Source organism: Pelophylax lessonae, assembly GCF_965119305.1.
Source record: "Pelophylax lessonae genome assembly, chromosome: 8".
Lineage (NCBI taxonomy): Eukaryota > Metazoa > Chordata > Amphibia > Anura > Ranidae > Pelophylax > Pelophylax lessonae.
Genome location: NC_138775.1, coordinates 82,021,387 through 82,041,390, shown reverse-complemented (window position 1 = coordinate 82,041,390; position 20,004 = coordinate 82,021,387). Strand labels below are relative to the sequence as shown.

The following is a 20,004-nucleotide window of genomic DNA, read 5'->3' as shown; positions in this document are numbered from 1 at the left end:
ATTTGCAGGTAAGGAGTATATTTATGGTTATAAACAGGGCAAAATTGATTTAATTTACATCCCTGTGATCAGTAAAGGCTCCTGTCACTACTGTGTGATTAAATGACATACTGCACAAATGTTAGTGGGTCACACTGTAGCATCACATGACTACAGTGTACCAGGAATGTGATTATTATAGTGTTATGTTTTTATATCTTATATTAGATTGTACTATAAGACCACCGTGATGCAGAAGTAGTAACAACATCTCAGCACATGTTTAATTGGTTATTATTTTCTATGAGGATGTTATTCCTGTATATGAGAATGTTGATAATATATATATATAGTTATGTAATAGTATGTATGAACAGAATAGCTGTGCTGTGTCCCTCAGAATCATGCCTCACTCATGTCCTTGTATTTGCAGAAACGTTTTCAATAAAAATAATTCTGGTTTCACCCGGTCCGATCCCTTCGCACATTGGAATTATTGACCATACTTTCAGCATATGTGCAACAAAATTGGCGCCCGAACAGGGACCGGGTGAAGAAAACACAAAGGTCACGGAAGTGGAAGAGAGCGGTTACGCTGTCCATGGCGAAGCTGAGAGAAGATTAAGGTATTAACCGTTGCTGCACAGGAATCGCACACAGATGGATGTAGAAAAGTTGCAAGATGAAATCAGTGAGCATCTGATTCACATGACATTCAGTGATCTCATTGAGACTTGCCAGTTTATCAAGGCCTCTGAAGCAAGTATGGCAAAAGGAAAAACCCGGCGCCACTACATGCGGATAGTCAATGAGGTGATAGATGAACTGGTCGAGACTGAAAGTGAAGAAGCGGTGACACAATTTCTCCAAGCAACTAAGAGATTTGTCAATGAGCTAGAGAAAAAGAGGGACAATGCTAAAGCAACAAACACCAGTGAGAAAGACCCCCAACCAGAACAGCAATTAACCAATCTAAAACGACAATACCACACTATGCAGGAGAAGTTCCAGGAAACGTCCAGAATGATCAAGGAACGGATAAAAGAGCTGAGTACTAAAAGCCAGGACACAAATGACAGTCATTCAAAACAAGAACCTATTCCAGTTACTCAGAGACTTCACCATGGTAACTTGCCAGAGGTGACAATCAGGAAGGACTTTAGGATTGCTGGTCAGATAGGTGAAATGGAACAGAAAGTTGTCCTATACAAACCTTATGCACCAGATCGATATGGGACTACAAAAAGGTTATCCCTAGTCCGAGATTGTGGAAGCTGTGGTAAAAGCCATTAGTCCCGGCTTAAGTCTCAGAGGTATGCTGGAAATGAAGAATGGACTGACCCTAGTGCAACTTAGGAGAATCCTAAAAAGCCATTACAAGGAGGAAAATGCTTCCGAACTGTACCAACAACTGATAAACATCTCACAGAATAGTAAGGAAACTCCTCAGAATTTCCTGTTCAGAGCTATTGAATTGAAGGACCGCCTGTTTGTCTCACAAGGAGAAGTTTCGGATGAACACTTCAGCGCTGAGCTGATACAAAAGAAATTCCTACGGTCAGTGGGTACCGGACTGAGAAGTGACTACATCAAGTTCCAGTTAAAGCAGTATTTAGATGATCTGTCCATTCCAGATGAGGTGCTCATAGAGAAAACAAATGAAGCCACTAATATGGAGATGGAAAGGGAACAGAAGCAAAAGAAAACTCAGCCCAGCAATTCGATGAAAGGGAAAGAGTGTCAGTCCAATGTCATACAGTGTCCTCAGGAACCAGATGTCCTGACAACGACTGCCGACACAAGATCAAGTAGCCAAACCATCCAACAGCTTTCAAAGAGCAACTCTGAACTGGAAAAGCTGATACTCCAGATGCAAAAAGAGAGGATAGAGATGAAAACACTTCTCCAAGGTTCGAGAACTCGACGAGATCATGAACTTAGAGGGCCTCAGGTAACAATGGGCATGAGCAATGGAAGTTGTCAATCTTGTAAAAGAACTGGTCGGAGAACTGCCTGTGACCATTGCTTCCCCTGTGGTCAATCTGGACATATAGTGAGATACTGTAAAATGACCAGTCCCAACCAGTTAAACGGGAGAGGGTTGCTGTCAAGGGACCGACAGTAACCTGTGCGAGAACCAACCCTGTGTCCCAAAGTGCAACTCCTGTCGGTAGCAAAGAAACAAGCTCTCAAACCACCATCAGTGCCATGGCTGGAAGGGTGAGCCCAGATCCCTTGCAAAGGGTACCCACCCGCAGTAACCAAAGATTCTACCAGGTGGCTGAGGAAGTGCCAACTCATGTGGACGGTGTTACCATGAGACAAAACAGCAAGTTACTGAGTCTCGTTGGAAAAAAGTGCCTTGTGAACTGTGAAATAGATGATACTCCTGTCCAGGCCCTATGGGATACTGGCTCTCAGGTTAGCATTATCAATGAGAGCTGGAGACAGCGGGTTCTGCCACATACGGTGCTCCGATCTTTTGAAGAATTGCTTGGGCCCGGAGTCCTCCTAGGTAAAGCAGCTAATGAGACTGAGATTCCCTTCTCTGGGTGGATTGAGGTAGTTTTGCAGCTAACATCGGGAAGTAACACCTGCCAACAGTTAATAGTGCCCCTTGTGGTATCGGAGGATGAGAAAGTAGCTGAAAAGCCCATCATCGGTTATAATGTTATTAAAGAACTCTTCAAGGAGACATCTGCCAAGGGAAAGAAAGCTATTCCAGGTTTTGTAGACGTACTAGGGACAGCATTGGAACTGGCGACTACCAAAACAGAGATCCTTGTAAGTCTACTACAAGCCAGTCACAGGGAAACTGGTGGTGCTACACTAAAGACTGGTGCTAAGAGCCAAAGAATTCCGGCAAACACTGGGACGTATCTCAGGTGTAGGGCTCATGCCAAACCAGCACTACAAGATCAGACAGTTTTGTTTACACCTGATGAGGCACATCACTGGCCTGATGGACTGCATGTAGGTGAGACATTAGTATCACTCCAAAAGGGACAATTTTCAAAACTATCCATCCCGGTTTGGAACACAACTAAGCAGGACATTATTTTATCAGGTCAGACTAGGATGGGGTGCCTCGAGCCCATAAAGGCAACTTACCCAGCTCAGGTGAAACTGAAACAATCAGTGAGTGTGGCCACTCAATCAGTAACTCTTCGGCCAACGACATCCAGACCAGGGCCGGAAGGTCGAGTGGATAACCTAAACACCAGTCAATCACCGGTAAGTGATGCTAATCGAGAACACTGGGATCCACCAGTGGCTATCGAACACCTACCAGAGGAGGATCAACAGGTAGTCAAGATGATGTTAAGGGAGGAATGCAATGCTTTCGCCAAAGATGACTCTGATGTAGGATGTATTCCTTCCCTACAATTGCAACTTCGCCTCAAAGACAACACACCTGTTAGGAGAACTTACATGTCTGTACCGAAACCACTGCACCGAGAAGTGAAAGAGTACCTGCAGGATCTGCTGAACCGCGTATGGATTGCGGAGTCAAAATCTCCATACTCATCACCCATTGTGTGTGTAAGAAAGAAGGATGGTAGTTTAAGACTGTGTTGTGACTACAGAGAATTGAACCAGAAGTCCATCCCTGACCGCCATCCAATCCCTAGAATCCAAGACATGCTGGACAGCCTAGGAGGAAGTTCATGGTTTTCGGTGCTAGACCAAGGGAAAGCCTACCATCAAGGATTTGTGGAAGAATTCAGTCGACCACTGACTGCATTTATCACACCTTGGGGTCTGTATGAGTGGATCAGAATACCCTTTGGCCTTAGCTCTGCACCAGCTGAATTTCAACGCAGCATGGAAACCTGTTTAATGGGACTGAGGGATGAGATATGTCTGCCATACCTAGATGACAACCTTGTTCACAGCAGATCATTCCAAGAACATGTGGAGCATGTCAGGTTGGTACTGCAACAATATCAGCAACATGGAGTCAAGTTAACAGCTAGGAAGTGTGAACTCTTCCGAAACAAAGTCAGATTCTTGGGCAAGATCGTGTCCAAAGATGGTCATTCCATGGATCCAGCAGACACTGCGCCTGTGCTGGCATTGAAGAACAACCAGCCAAAGACTGTTGGAGAACTCAGGAAATTACTAGGATTCATTTCCTATTATCGCCCTTATGTCCAACTTTTCCAGAATTGCAAAACCTCTCTATGAATTACTGTCAGCGGATACAACACCTGCTGCATCATCAGCACCAACTAGCCAGTCCAGGAAGAAGAAGCCATCACCAAAGCTAAGAGGTCAACTACCCTCTCATCAGTCTATAGTCTGGACTGACCACCACCAGGTAGTGCTTAACCGGCTTATTGAGGTGTTAACTCATCCTCCAGTGATGGGTTACCCTGACTACAGCAAATCCTTTGTTCTACACTGTGATGCCTCGCAAGAAGGACTAGGAGCTGTGCTGTACCAAGAGCAAGAGGAAAAGTTAAAGGTAATTGCTTACGGGTCTAGGACTCTCACACCTGCCAAGAAGAACTATCACATGCATTCGGGAAAACTAGAGTTCTTAGCGATGAAGTGGGCCATATGTGATAGGTTCCGAGATTACCTATACTACTGTCCATCCTTTGTAGTATATACTGACAATAATCCCCTAACCTATGTCCTCACTACGGCTAAACTAAACGCAACAGGTCATCGATGGATTGCAGAATTAGCTGACTTCAATTTCACCATCAAGTATCGTCCAGGAAAAAGGAATGCGGACGCAGATGTACTCTCCCGTATGCCATTAAGTCCTGAACAATACATGCAACAGTGTTCGCAAGAAGTTGACCACAAAATCGTCGGATGCATAACCCAAGCACTTCAAGTACGTCAGAAGGAAGAAATGCCTTGGCTGTGCCCAGTAACCATCGCCCATATGACATCAACAATAGATGGTACTCAAAATAAGGTAGCTCAAATACCCAAAGGGACCATTAGGACAGCCCAAAAAGAAGACTCTGTGATTGGCCCAGTGTGGAAGTACAAGAGCCAAAACCGGTTCCCATCAAAACAGGAACGACAAGGTGAACCGCTTGATCTCTTCATACTAATGAAACAGTGGACCAAGCTATACCTTGATGAAGATGGAATCTTGAGACGGAAAACATCATCAGGTTCTCAACTAGTGTTGCCCAAGTTGTATCATCAATTGGTATTGAAAGAATTACATGAAGATATGGGACACTTAGGAGTCGAAAGGACTGTAAACCTGATCAGAGAAAGATTCTTTTGGCCACATATGCAGAGAGACACTGAGCAATACATCAACCCCCAGTGCACTTGTCTGAAAGACAAACGCCCACATAAGCCTACTAGAGCTCCATTGAACAGTATTGCCACCACTTATCCTTTTGAGCTGGTCTCCATTGACTTACTTGAGACTTGTAAAGGAGGTTATGAGTACATATTAGTGGTAATCGACCATTTCACCAGGTTTGCTCAGGCCTATGCAACCAAAAACAAGTCAGCAAAGACTGTTGCCGACAAGATATTCAGTGACTTTGTCTTGAAGTTTGATTTCCTACCAGAATGCACCATGACATGGGTAAAGAATTTGAAAACCAATTGTTCTTGGCATTAGGGAAACACTGCCATATCCAGAACTCTCACACAACTCCATATCATCCAGAAGGCAATGGACAATGTGAAAGATTTAATCGTACCCTGTCACCAGATTCCAAGAAAGACTGGAAAAGTTCCCTTGCACAGGTCGTACATGCATACAATTGCACCAAGAGTGAAGCTACATATTATTCTCCATTCTTTCTACTGTTCGGAAGGTCTCCAAGATTACCCATAGATAGCATGTTTGACACTCCAGTAACAGAAAAATACAAGACTCACTCTGAGTATGTGAAAACGTGGACAGATAGGATGACTGAGGCCTACCAAGTTGCTTCAAAGGTAGCTACTCAAGCTGCACAAAGAGGAAAAGAACACTATGACAAGAAGACTCATGGAGTTGAACTTGCACCTGGCAGCAGAGTTCTTGTAAGAAATCTTACTGAAAGAGGAGGAACAGGAAAATTAAGATCGTTCTGGGAAGATGCCGTACATGTTGTCCTTAGGAAAAAGTGTGAAGATAGTCCAGTGTACGAGGTCAAGCCAGAAATTGGAAAAGGCCGAACAAGGATTCTACACCGCAATTTGTTATTGCCATGCGATTACCTACCCGTTGACAGAGGTCAGAAGATACCTGACAGACCCAGTGCCAGAAAACAAGGCAAGTTCCAAAGACTACTCAATTGCCTACACGGATATCTGAGGAAGAAGTATCAGAAGATGAATCCGACCATGAACAAGAGCAATGGAGATCTTTCATTCCTGTAACTCAGAGAGACCACGCAAGGAAAGACACAGAGTTGAATCCAGAAGCAGCAGAGTTCTACCCCTTTCAGTTTGAAACAAGTGAGGAAGTTACAGAGGAAGGTACAAAGAACGCTACAGCGGAAGTTACAGAGGAAGCTACAGTGGAAACTACAGAGGACAAGCCTGTGGATCAACCTGAACAAACTGCATGTTCACCAGGAGATATAGAAGAAGAATATCCTTCACCAGGAAAGCCAACAGAGACAGTTGACTGTGATGAAGGCGAGTATGAGGATACTTCGGATGCCCTTCCTCTACGCAGGATACAGCCCAGCAGGAACAGGAGACAACCAAAAGTTCTGACTTATGACACTTTGGGTCAACCAAGTAGTACTGCCAGAAATGCAGCTGTACAGGTCATAGACTATTCATACACTACCCGTTTGCCCTAGCTGGTATTTAAGTCCAGAATGTTTTGCTGAGGACTCTAAAACCTGGTAAAAACAGTCATGAATATATTGATACGGTCTATTAATTATCATTATGTTACAGTTGTTTACTTATGTTGAAGATGTTAGGTGTTATTTTCTGTAGTTAACAGAAGGACATTTCTTGCACTCTCACTGCAGATTTTCCAGGTCAAGCAAAAATAGCTTCACGTGATGGGACTAGGTAGTTAAGGTAAGACAACAAAATGGATAGAGAGTATTAGGTGGTTATGCTGTATTGTATTGATAATGTACCATGGGTATTCCACCTTAAAAACAAAACAATGGACAGAAGTAATAAGGTGTTCCCTAGTTCTCTATCAAACCACCTTCTCAATAGCCTACACAAACCTGTGTTGTAGAGGTTTACTAATTGGTTGGCTATAAGCAACAATATCTCACCAGGTACATGAGCGCTCTGGACCTGGTGGGAAACTGTGACATAACTGGGAGTAGATGTCGTAGGGAGGACGGTTCCTCCAGTAATTGGATTACTACTTAACCTTGGCTCCCAATGGCTATTGTGAGATGGGGAACGGAATGGTTCTAATACTAAATCTGCATATGTTGGGGACGACATCAAATTTTGTGGGGGAGAGTGTAAAGGATGTCAGGTACCCCATAAAAAAAACACATTTCCATTTTATGGCATTTCTATGAAACCACCAGTAGATGGCAGCACAAAGCACAACTGCAAGCAAGGCATGGGAGGAACTAAAAGTTCGACGTTTTGTTTCTGGGGGAACAGAATAGCTGTGCTGTGTCCCTCAGAATCATACCTTACTCATGTCCTTGTATTTGCAGGTAAGAAGGAGTATATTTATGGTTATAAACAGGGCAAAATTGATTTAATTTACATCCCTGTGATCAGTAAAGGCTCCTGTCACTACTGTGTGATTAAATGACATACTGCACAAATGTTAGAGGGTCACACTGTAGCATCACATGACTACAGTGTACCAGGAATGTGATTATTATAGTTTTATGTTTTTATATCTTATATTAGATTGTACTATAAGACCACCGTGATGCAGAAGTAGTAACAACATCTCAGCACATGTTTAATTGGTTATTATTTTCTATGAGGATGTTATTCCTGTATATGAGAATGTTGATAATATATATATATAGTTATGTAATAGTATGTATGAACAGAATAGCTGTGCTGTGTCCCTCAGAATCATACCTCACTCATGTCCTTGTATTTGCAGAAACGTTTTCAATAAAAATAATTCTGGTTTCACCCGGTCCGATCCCTTCGCACATTGGAATTATTGACCATACTTTCAGCATATGTGCAACACCTTGTTCAATCTGGAATCCGAAGGATCCACCACAGTTGGAACAGTCCACTTCCTAACAAGGGATTGATGGTTGGTTTGGACCCGAAGGGCCCGCAGCCTCAGAGAAGGGATCAGGTGGGGAGATGTGCTCCAAAGACTCCATGAGTCACCAGGGGAACCCCACAAAACAGGAGTAAAACACTGCAAGGGACACCCCCACCACCCAGTCGGCAGGCACAGAGCACCAAGCGATCCTCAGCAGAGAGGGAGAGAAACCCAAAAGACCCACCAGAAACAGGCACCTGCAGCCACCAGAATAATCTGCATTACACGCACGGCTATCAGGAAGTAAAAGGATCCAGGAGTCAGCACCAGGGGATGAGGAGGGGCTCCCCCTGCTGAAATCACCACCCACAGGGCTCCTCTGTGATGGCCGCCGCTATTTTCAATGACAGACCACCGCAAAATGGCCGCTGAACTACACAAACATGACCGCTGTGCAAAGAAACACACAGGCTGCAACAAATGGCGGCCCCACGTGGCACCACAAGGCTTCCAGGGACCCAGGAGGGATGCCTAGCCCTCAAGAACACACTCAGGCAGGACCGAGAGCTCTGGCAGGAGCCCCCACCAGGTACAACCCCCCCCCCCCCCCGCACAGCCGATCATCCGGTCGCCGGCGGCACCCACCCAGCCACTATTGCCGGTATAGCACCCTGCCCCCACCCCAGGAGGAGGACCAGACCAGACCCAGGAGAGGGACCAGACCAGACCCAGGAGGGGGACAGATGAGAGGGGGGTGCCTGACTGGAAGGAGGGGAACCCAGGAGCCTGACCGTTCCAAGGAGGGGCCCACGTCTACCCCAAAACCCTTCAGGGAGAGAGGGGGGACAGCTACTCCCTATACCAGGAACAAGGTGGGCACCGCTCCACACAAAACCCCTCTCAATCGAAATGGGGGGGCTGTTGGCCAGGAAGAATGCTGCCACTCGGGCCGAGACCCGGTCATATGCGACTTCGTGAGGTGTTTACCTCACAAGCCAGCACCCGTCCAGTGGGGCTATGTCACGGCTAACCTAGCACAGAGCTGAGGTCTGCGTCCGCTTGCTGGCCAGCCTGGATCTAGATTATCCATCCAGTCACCGAGTCCGGCAGTTGATTATAGATCTCACAGGAAAAATGCAGGAGAAAAAAATTTCTTTCTAACAAGGAAAAATTTGCAAGGAACGAGGTCCTTACTCCTGCCTAGGTAGTACCTATAGCAGGGAGAGGGATTTTACCCCCTGGGAATGCCCATAGGCGTAGCCAGACTTTTTTTCTGCCTAGTGTCCTACTCCTGTAGGGGGCAGTATAACCCAATGGTTATGAATTTCAGGAGCTGTGTCCGTCAATGAATGAAAGAGAAATGCTGTTTTTTATTGTCCTTGCATGTGAATGAGTATTCTTTGCAAAGTGAAGTTTTATCTCATTTACTAAGCTCTGGAGCAAGTGCACAGAATATTTGCTTTTAATAAATCAACCCCATAGTGTCCCCTCACCCTCACTTATAACCATCAAGTTCAGTATATTGATCACTTATGATCATTTTCCCCCTTTATCGCCTCTTCCAAATGGAGGATATATTTAGTTCCACTAATCTTTCCTCAAACCTCAGCTCCTTCATGCCTCTTATCAGTTTGGTTGCTATTCTCTGCACTTTCCCCAGTTCTCCGATATCCTTTTTGTGAACTGGTAACCAAAACTGAACTGTGTATTCCAGATGAGGTCTTGCTAATGTTTTCTACAGGGTTAAAATTATGACTTTCTCTCTCTGGAGAATATACATCTTAATAATTTGCTTGCTTTAGAAAGTGCAGCTTAGCACTGCATGCTACTACTAAATCTATGACCTACAAGAACATCCAAATCCTTCCCAAACATTGACTCCCCCAGTTGTACTCCTCCAGGAATGTAAACTACATGCATGATTTTAGACTCCAAGTGCATAACTTTACATTTAGCAATATTAAACTATAAGTTAAAGAAATCCTGTAATAACTTTATTCCACAACATAAATAGACAAACTATAGACTAAACTATAAAAATTCACAATGAGCATATATTGATTGGTTTTTGCAATAAATGTCTATAAACTATGGTATATCAACTGGAATTATTTATTTTATACTGGTAATGGCGGCAATCAGCGACTCATAGTAGGACTGCGATATTGCGGAATACATTTTGACACTAACTGGCACTTTGTCAGAACCAGTGACACTAATACAGTGACGCTGGCTGAGAAGAGGTTAAACATCTAGAGAAAACAAAGGGTCAAATGTGGGCCTAGCTAGTGTTTTTGTATCCTCTGTTTGGTGTTTTTACTAAGGGAAGTGAAAGATTTTCTAAAATCCATCACATCCCCCTTTCGTTATATAGGCGGAGCTCCATCCTATCTCTCTTCCACATGAGCAGGGGGTGTCGGCTGACATGCAGTGGCCGGCACCCGCCGATTTGGCTTCTGCTGTGACAAATCACAGCAAAAGCGGCATGTGCACCTCCTACCAGGGAGTACAGAATCTTGTTAAAAGTACATATCTCATCAAATCCAAGAATACATAGTGTCCCTATCCTACCGATGATAGAAAACCACAGCCGCTGGAGGTGCTCACAGGGCTGGAGGAGATGTATAGGCGGTCTGCCACCAAGCTGACATCACTTCCGCCCTATGCCTACAGGGGTCCTGGAACTTCTCCTCTAGTGGCCATGGTTTTCTATCATCGGTGGGACGGGAACACTATGCAGATTAGGATTTGATTCAATATTTACCGTAATGTGAGTTGTTAGAACATTTTTAATAAACTGCCCATTGCTGCACTAGATGGTTCTTCCCTTTCTATACTGAGTTCACACACACAGGAGCAGTGCGGGAAATCGCATGTGATTTGGACAGGAATCCAACGGCATTCCTGTTCAAATCACATGCGATTATTTGCAGTGCGATTTTAGGGCATTCATTTTGTATGGGCTCAAACTGCACCGCAAAAGGTATCAGAACTCGGTATCGGCAAGTACTTGACCAAAAGTATCGGTACCCGTAATCGCGGGTGAAAAACCAGTATCGGTACCACCCCTCTTAATAATTTCAAGAACTTTTGGGGGTTTGTCCTATTCTTTTTCACAATGTGTCACTTGATTTATTTTTTGAGACCTTGATTTCCTTTTTACATCTTTTCATATTATTTTACATACTCTAAGTAACTTTAAAATGTTGTGGAAATAAGGGTCCCTTTTGGTCCGTGTTGCTGGACCCCTGGGTGCAGGGGACACATGATGAATGGGTGACATGGGCACACCTTTTTTTGTGTTATATCTGTTGCACTATTATTGTAAAGCAACTTTCTCTGTATTCATTGAAACTTGCTCTATTAATGTGTTGTAATTTTCATAATAAATGTGTGATTCTTTTGTGGTATCAATTGTATATATTGAAAAAAAAAGTATTTTTGCATAAAGTAAACTATGGTATTGGATTAATGCAGTGCAGTGCCTTAACCATCCACTAGGGGGAGCCAGGACTGGTAGTCTCATACAGTGGGTGTGCGTTGCCTGGATGGGTGGCATGGGCGGGTTGGAGGGGAATACTTCCGCTCCCTCACCTTTGCCTCCCCTGGTTTGGTGTCTCCGCTATGGTGGATGTATTTTCGCCGTGTGGCCGTAAACCGGCACTGGGCATGCGCGGAATCCCGCACATGCGCAGTTTGGCAACAGGTCAGGCGCGTCACTTCCGCCATCAAGAGATTGGCGGTCATGCGAGTGGAGTCTATCTTGGAGAACTAAGTAATACTGGAACCAGCATATCTCCTTTACTATTGTGAGCCATTACAATTTTGGAAAAGCTCTTTGGGGAATTTCCTGTTGTCTTCTACTTATATAATATCAACTTTATCATTTACTAGATTCTTGGAACAGCCCCTTGTTGCATTAGTCTGCTAAATCTTGCATACCCCATGGAATTTCAAGGGTGAATGCTTTACTATACGGCAGTATGTTGAATCCCCTCCTTATTTGAAACAGCATATGTCCTCACTGGGATATTCTCCACATATAATCCGCATGGTTTCTTCTGTGTGTGTGCACACAGTCCTACAGGGTAAAATAAGTATGGTCCTACTATCTTTTTTTATATATGGTGCAAACATTTATATTTTTCACCCTCTTTTTTGCCCTGCCCTTCGGTTTTTGCATATAGGATTGTGTTTGGCAACTATATTTGAATCATCTATACCTACACAGGGCAACAATACAATAGTAATCTTCCACTGAGGGACATGTTGATCCTCAGGGTTTTACTCTGAGGTTTACTTCTGCTCCAGTTAAACAGGTTAGGTTACTCCGTGCTATCTTGAGTTATATGTTGCTGTCTCACCATGGACACTTTACCTATTTACTTTGTACATATGTTTATTGTTGGTTGGGTGTTTCTTTTGGGGGCCTCCACACCCGCTAGGGGGACATCTGTGGTCTGGGGCTTTATACTTCCCCATATTTCCATCTTGGTGGTGATGAAACTGCATGACAGGAATGCTTATTAAAATAGCTTCTTACCCCATATATTTGGAGTAATAAGACTAATGTATATGTTATTGTTATTTATATTGTACTTTTTTGTCCACTACATTGAAATTGCTAGAACTTCTGAAGAAGCGTCTTATGCCAGCGAAACATGTCAAGTATGGATGGGCATGGATGTGATTTACATGACTATGCTATGCTCAGGATTGAAAAATATGGTTATCTTGATTAACCAGTCCTAAGCCCATTCAGCATAATTTTGACTGTTTAGGTGGACAACTGCTCTCATGTATAATGCTATTGTTCTGTTGAAACTGTATTGTATAGATATTCTGCTTTTATAATAAGTTTTGTGTAATACATTTTGGTTTTAACATATTACATGTGTTTATAACTCTATTAATCTATCCAATTTCTATGGCACCATTAATGTCCTCTCTTTTGACCCCTTCCTTTGCCCCACTAATGCACCCGTTTGGGCCCACCTTGACCTGGATCTTGGGTCATTTGGTCTGTAAGAGAGTTATATCCCACATGGTTGCAGTGTGAGGTTGTTGTTTCTTCTTCATGCATGTTAATGGACGTAGGTGCCTGGTTTACTATTGCCAATTACAGCCTTATATAATATCAACTTTAAAATGAGGATAATGTTTATATTTTTTTAAATGCTACTTTCTTTCTATAGCTTTTTTACCATGCGTATGTTTTCTTTCTTGTTTAACTATTTCAATCCTTCATAAAATTAATTTATCTCTTCCATTCTCCCATTTTTCATAACTTTTTTCTGCTATCTTAACAGGTGCCGATTCCCTGTATGTGAAAGCATACTGATGCCTTCAGTCTATTATCTTTCAGGGAGCCTATGGCAGGATCATATGACCATGAGGTCATGCCACGTCTAAAATATTGCCTGAATACCTACAGCAGCCAGGACAAAAGAAGACCAACATAATCACAAGTGTATTCAATGACAGAGACTCAACCAGGGGATCTGCACCCACCTTGATGTGATCTTTGATTTCTTGCCTCTCCATTTCCCACTTCCACAGAATGTAGGCTTCATTATTATTATCTAGAGAGCTGCGCAATAAGTGTCTTCTGTACCATTTATCTTCCCATTCAGAAATCACCAGCCTTTTACTAGGAGAAGTTTCGGTATCTGCAAGCAAGTCACCAAAATTGAATGGAATTCCGAATTCACGGCTCAGAAGGTGGATCATATCTGCAGAGGGCAGCAAGTTGGAATGGATGACGTCTCGTAGTTTTTTGGCACTGCGGATATAGTCTAACCTAAAATAATTACATATGTATGTAAATATTCTAAAGGATATAAACTACATACTGTACTTTCATACAGAAATGTCTACAGACTCTAGGGAACTTCGTTTTTCTGCATCAGAACATAACATAGATGTGATTTTCTTCTACACTTATGGGTAGACATATCTGACTTGCAAGTGGAAGCATAGTATTTTATGTGCAATATAAAATCATTTAAAAAATTAGGTATACCCCATGGCAACTCTTTTTTTCAACATATTTAAACACGCAAATGCTATACCTTTAATCAAACAGTGCCTACAGATGAAGGTGATAAACTTGAGTAAGAACCCATGAAAAAAACTGAATTTTTGTAAAATCTTACCTGTAAAATTCCTTTCTCTGAGTCCTCCGACAGTCGCCGCCATCTTCATATTCGTCACAATGGGTATTAGACTTTGCTCCGTAGGAGTAGCTAGGCAACAGAATATGTCAGTATTAAAGCTTTTAACATATCCCCACCCCAGGGGGTGGTCCCCTCAGTCTATACCCTCCTGCTTCCTGTTTCCTGCTTCAGTTTCAGTGGAATAGCAGTAGAGTACCTAAACCCCAAAAGAGGGGCGGGGGCGGCGACTGTCGGAGGACTCAGAGAAAGGAATTTTACAGGTAAGATTTTACAAAAATTCCGTTTTCTCTTACGTCCTCCGACAGTCGCCGCCATCTTCATATTCGTCACAATGGGGACGTCCCAAAGCAGTGCAAACATGAGGGGTGGGAAACGCAGCCGCGCCGAAAGGCAACGCAGTCTCCACATCAAGAAAGTAACCTTACCAAAGGAAGGAAACCAGCTGGGCAACACGAGAAAAAATTTGCTCAACGGGAGCAATAACCCAGGAAAAAAAAACAAATAACCCAGGGATACAAAGAAATCCCCAACAGCCCAAAGGACCAAAACCAGGGACCCTAAGGGACCGCCGCACTAAGAACCTTGCGGCCAAAGGAAGCATCTGCCGATGCTTGAACATCCACTCTGTGGAACAGAGTGAAGGTGTGCACGGTCGACCAAGTCGTCGCCCTACACACCTGGGCCACAGAAGCCCCATGACGACAGGCCCAAGACGTACTCAGAGATCTGGTAGAGTGCACCCTCACAGGCATAAGGGAAACTTTTCCCCGCAAAGCATAGGCCTGTTCAATGGCCTGTCTGAACCAATTGGCGACGGCAGAAGCCGACGCCGCCACGCCCTTCTGAGGACCCCCGGAAGGACAAACAAAGAATCCGACTTGTGAAAAGATTCAGACGATTTTTAGGTAAACCCTAATCGCCATGAACAGCATCCAAGGAGTGCAACACCACCTCCTCCGAATGTTTAGACTTCGCGCAAGGCGAAGGCAAGACAATGTCCTCATTGAGGTGAAATTCCGAAACCCTCTTCGGAAAAAAAGAAAGGTTAGGTCGCAAGACCACCTTAACCAAGTGATTGACCAGATACGGACAATGGCAGGACAGGCTGCCAGCTCCGACACTCTGCGAGCCGAATTGATCACCACCAAAAAAGGTGACCTTCTAGGACAACATAGACAACGAGATCTACCCGATCCGTTCAAAAAAGAACCATGTTGTAACACGGACAGAACAAGATTCCAGTCCCAAGGAGGCAGAGGCACCCTCCTAGGAGGGACCAGATGCCCCCGAACAAAAGTGCCAATCAAGGAGATAGATGCCATAGGACGTTGAAAAAAGAACGGCCATCGCAGACACCTGACCCTTGATCATAGCCAGCGCCAAACGCTGTCAACACCCTTTCGAAGGAAGGACAACACCCCAAACACCGACCACGGGTGAGGTGAAGACCCCCTGAACTCACACCAGGCAAAATAGGCCTCCGAAATACGGTAAAAGACCTACCCCGAGGAAAAATTCCTCGCGTCGATCAAAGTGTGAATGACCTCAGGGGAGAGACCCCTATCCCTCAGGGCCTCGGTTTCAACAGCCAGGCCGGCAAGGCCAGCGACTGCAAGGCAGGATGAAATATCAGCCCTTGAGACCGGAGATCTTCCCGAAGAGGCAGATGCCACGGGGCGTCGACCGCCAAATGCACGAGGTCTGCGCACCAGGACCGGCGAGGCCAGTCCGGTGTCACAAGAATCACCGTGTTTTGGTTCCGAGACCAACCTGCGAAGCAACCTGGGCAGCAATTGAAACGGTGAAAACGCATACATCAGTCGGTACTGATGCCACGGAGCTACCAACGCGTCTGACGCGTCTGCCCGAGGATCGCGTGGTCTTGCCACGAACCTGTACACCTTGCTGTACAGACGAGACGCGAACAGGTCCACCTCCGGAAGACCCCACGTCGCGCACAACATCTGGAGAACACCCGGACGGAGGGGCCATTCCCCCTGGTCCAGGGACCGGCGGCATCAGACAATCCGCCCGCCAGTTCTCCAACCCCTGGAATGTGAACCGCCGATATCGCCGGGACATGCGTCTCAGCCCAAAACAGAATGTCGGCCACTTCCCGAGCCACCCGGGCCCTCTTGGTGTCCCCTTGGCGAATGACGTAAGCCACCGCCGTGGCAATGTCCGTCTGCACCCGAACCGGACAGCCCTGCAGCCTGTCCGGCCAACGTTGAAGGCAGAGAATCATCGCACGCAATTCCAGAATGCTGACCGGAAGGGAGGATTCCCCCTCCGACCAAGTTCCCTGGGCGGACAGAACGCCCAGAACACCACCCTAGCCCGACAGGCTGGCATCCGTGGTGACCACCGTCCATGAGAGAGGACGAAAAGACTTGCCCCCTGACACCGGCGGGGACAGGAGCCACCACAGAAGAACCCTTCTGGTGCGATGGCCCAACGAAATCCGGATCCAGAGATCGCGGTCGCCCGTCCCACCTGGACAGGATCTCCGCTTGGAGACCCCGCGTGTGAAACTGGGCGAAGGGAATCGCCTCGAAAGCCGAGACCATCAATCCCAGACATCTCATGCACGTCCGAGTGGACGAGGACGGAGCGTCCCTGAGGGACCTGACTTCCTTCCTGAAGAGTCCTGAGTTTGTCGTCCGGTAGGAAGACCTTCGCCTGGACAGAGTCCAGAACGATTCCCAGGTAAGGGAGACAAACCGATGGGCACAGTGCTGACTTTGGAAAAGTTATCGTCCAACCAAACTCCTGCAGAGACTGCATCGTAACGGACAGAGCCTTCTCCAGACCCTGGCTGGTCGCAGACCGAACCAGAATATCGTCCAGATACCCTAGGACAGAGACGCCCTGGGCTCTCAACAAAGCCAAAACCGGTGCCCGCACCTTGGTGAACACCCGTGGAGCCGAGGCGAGACCAAAAGGCAACGCCACAAATTGGTAGTGATCCTCCGCTATGGCGAATCGAAGGTACCTCTGGTGACCCTCGAAATTCGGGATGTGAAGATACGCATCCTTCAAGTCGATGGAAGCCATGAACTCCCCCGGGACCAGGGCAGCCACCACCGACCGCAGAGATTCCATGCGGAACTTGCGCACCCGCACAAAGCGGTTCAGCGCCTTTAAGTCCAGAATCGGACGTACCTTGCCCGCCTTCCCGGGCACGGTGAACAGATTGGAATAGAACCCCCGAAACCTGTCCCGATGAGGCACCGGGACCACCACTCCCTGAGCCCTCAGGTCCTGCACCGCTAGATGCAGATCCCGCAAACGCTCCGGGGACAGTAGAAGATTTGAGGGAAAAAATCTGCGCTCCGGCCTATAGAGAAACTCGATCTCGTAGCCAGATCGAACGATTTCCTGAACCCACCTGTCCCGAACCCAGGACAGCCATGGCTGAAGGAAACCGAGCAAGCGTCCCCCCACCCCAGAGTCGGGTGAGGGCGCCCCTTCAGGCCGCACTGTTGTGGGCCGCTGAACCGGACTGGCCGGACTTTTGCTTACCAGTCCACGGCTTCTTACCAGGAGCCGTCTTAGCCTTGTGGGATTAGGGTAAGAGCGTGCTCTTAACACCCGCGATCCCCCTAATTAACGTATCTAAGGACTCACCAAAAAAGGCGAGAACCATCATAGCGCAGATTAGCCAAGGTCTTACGCGAAGATTGGTCCACCGACCAACACTTCAACCAAACCAAAACGGCGAGACAATACCGCCACACCATGTACACGTGCAGCCAACGGAACCATATCCAGGTCCGCATCACACAAATACATGACACCCTGGTGGATTTGATCCACCATATCCAAAGTAGCCTGGAGGGCAGAATCAGCCACCAGGACGCGATTAAGCACCTGCGTCCAGCTCGCGACAGCCTGGGCCGCCATAAGTGAAGCAAATAAAGCTTTCAGCATAGAACCCATAATAGAATAGGCATGACGGGCAAGGGACTCCGTCCGTTTGTCTGTGGCATCCCGGAACACCGTGATATCCTCAGCAGGAATCGCAGTGGGCTTATTCAGAACCGCTATCGCGTGATCCCCGGAGGTGGGACACACCAACGCTCATCAGTAGCGGGCGTAAAAGGATGGCGCAGCTTAAACCTACTTGGTATAGCAAAAGGCTTTTTTATATAGCAAAAATGTTCCTTTACAGTGCATTGAAAATCATCAGTGCAGGGAAATACCTGCGATGTTTTGCGTCTTTTCTGCGTCCCATAAGCCGCCAAGGCAGCAGGAGGACAAGGTTCATCCTGTAAACGCAGTGTTTGCTTGATAGAAGCAACCAATTCATCCATGAGTGCAAGCTCATCAGACGAGCCAGGGGGAGAAATATCAACCCCCTCAACCTCAGCCTCCATTTCTGACCCTACAAGGTCCAGGGAGGAACGGGACCCCGACAAGGAGACCCCAGCAACAGCAGCCCCATCACCAACACCCTCTAAATCAGAGGAAATTGAAAACTCTGGGCCTTTTTCAGGATTGAGCAGCCATAGTCGCAAGGCTAGCCACAATCGCAGCCAAATCCCCCCCCCCCCCGAGGGGGAAAACCGCAGTCCCCTGGCTTCCCACCAATGTGACAGGAAATTTGCTTTCCTGAGAATCCATGCCCCAAAATGAGTAAAAATAAAATGGGTGACCGCCCCTTTAAATAAGGCGCTGCGAACGTAGCCCACCGCCACACAAGCACACCCACACCAGGGACCCCAACAGGGAGAAGTTATACTCAGGCAAGGATATAGAGAATAGAGTGAAAAAACCTGGAGAGACCGCTGCTGCTGCTGGCCAGATCGGTGCTCCTGTAGAAAAGGAATTGCTGATATTCAGGGCGCTCCATTAAAGCCTATGGGAGGCTACAAGAAAATGGCCGCCATGCATGTGTACCATGCGGCCGGAGCGAGTACAGCCAAAATGGCGCCGTTTGGCGCCGAAACTGCCGCTCCCCCACCTCATGAAGGTGGAATAAAAATACACCACATAGTTATAAAGAACATGGTGGACCGCCGCAGCGGCGCTGTAATGTGCCCCAAACATGATAGCATCAAGTTCCACAGCACATAGCCGTTCACACACTCAGACTGACACAGAAGTGCAGCACAGCCCCCCCTCCTTGCAGCCCACAGCATGCAGTGTGAGAGATAGGGAAACATCAATAGTGTGAACACAGGGCAAGGTAACACAGTCCCAGACTGACACCCCCCAGACAGACAGGTCCCCACATGAATACACTTACCTCTTACATGGCGTGGGGGACCCGCACAGGCGAACAAGCCGCTGTACATGAGACAGGGAGAGTCGCATCCAGGACGCAGCAGAAGGTGGGTTGAGAAACCGCACAGCGTCCAGTGAGGTAGCCACCTCACCCTAGCATCCCTGCACGGAACAGGGATGGGTCGTTCAGAAAACTCAGGAGCGGTACCTGACTGAACGCTCGATGGCGGGCTGAGAAGCCACTGACCCACAACCTGCGACCAGGGGAGTCAGCCCGAGACGCAGCCCGCATTATCCTCTTTATCCGAAGATCTAACTATTGCTGGTAAAAATAACAGCTAAATAAAGAAAGAGAAAAAACTCAAAATCAAAAAAGAGAGAAGGCTGAGACAAAATGCCCCAGCATAGAGACATCCAGCTACTCCTGACAAGCTAGACATTGAAACTGAAGCAGGAAACAGGAAGCAGGAGGGT

The 20,004-nt window shown here is 46.4% G+C and overlaps 1 protein-coding gene across 3 annotated transcripts in view; it reads right to left on the bottom strand.

Moving 5' to 3' along the window:
- The window catches only part of CFAP92 (cilia and flagella associated protein 92 (putative)), a 194,734-nt gene that overhangs the window by 60,334 nt on the left and 114,396 nt on the right, over positions 1-20,004 (bottom strand). For all 3 annotated transcript variants that reach the window (XR_014225599.1, XM_082265897.1, XM_082265898.1), the window contains exon 11: positions 13,640-13,928. Coding sequence is in view for 2 of the 3 variants with exons in the window: in XM_082265897.1 (XP_082122023.1) it covers positions 13,640-13,928 (289 nt within the window). In the remaining variant the exon portion in view is untranslated. The remainder of the gene's footprint in view (positions 1-13,639; positions 13,929-20,004) is intronic.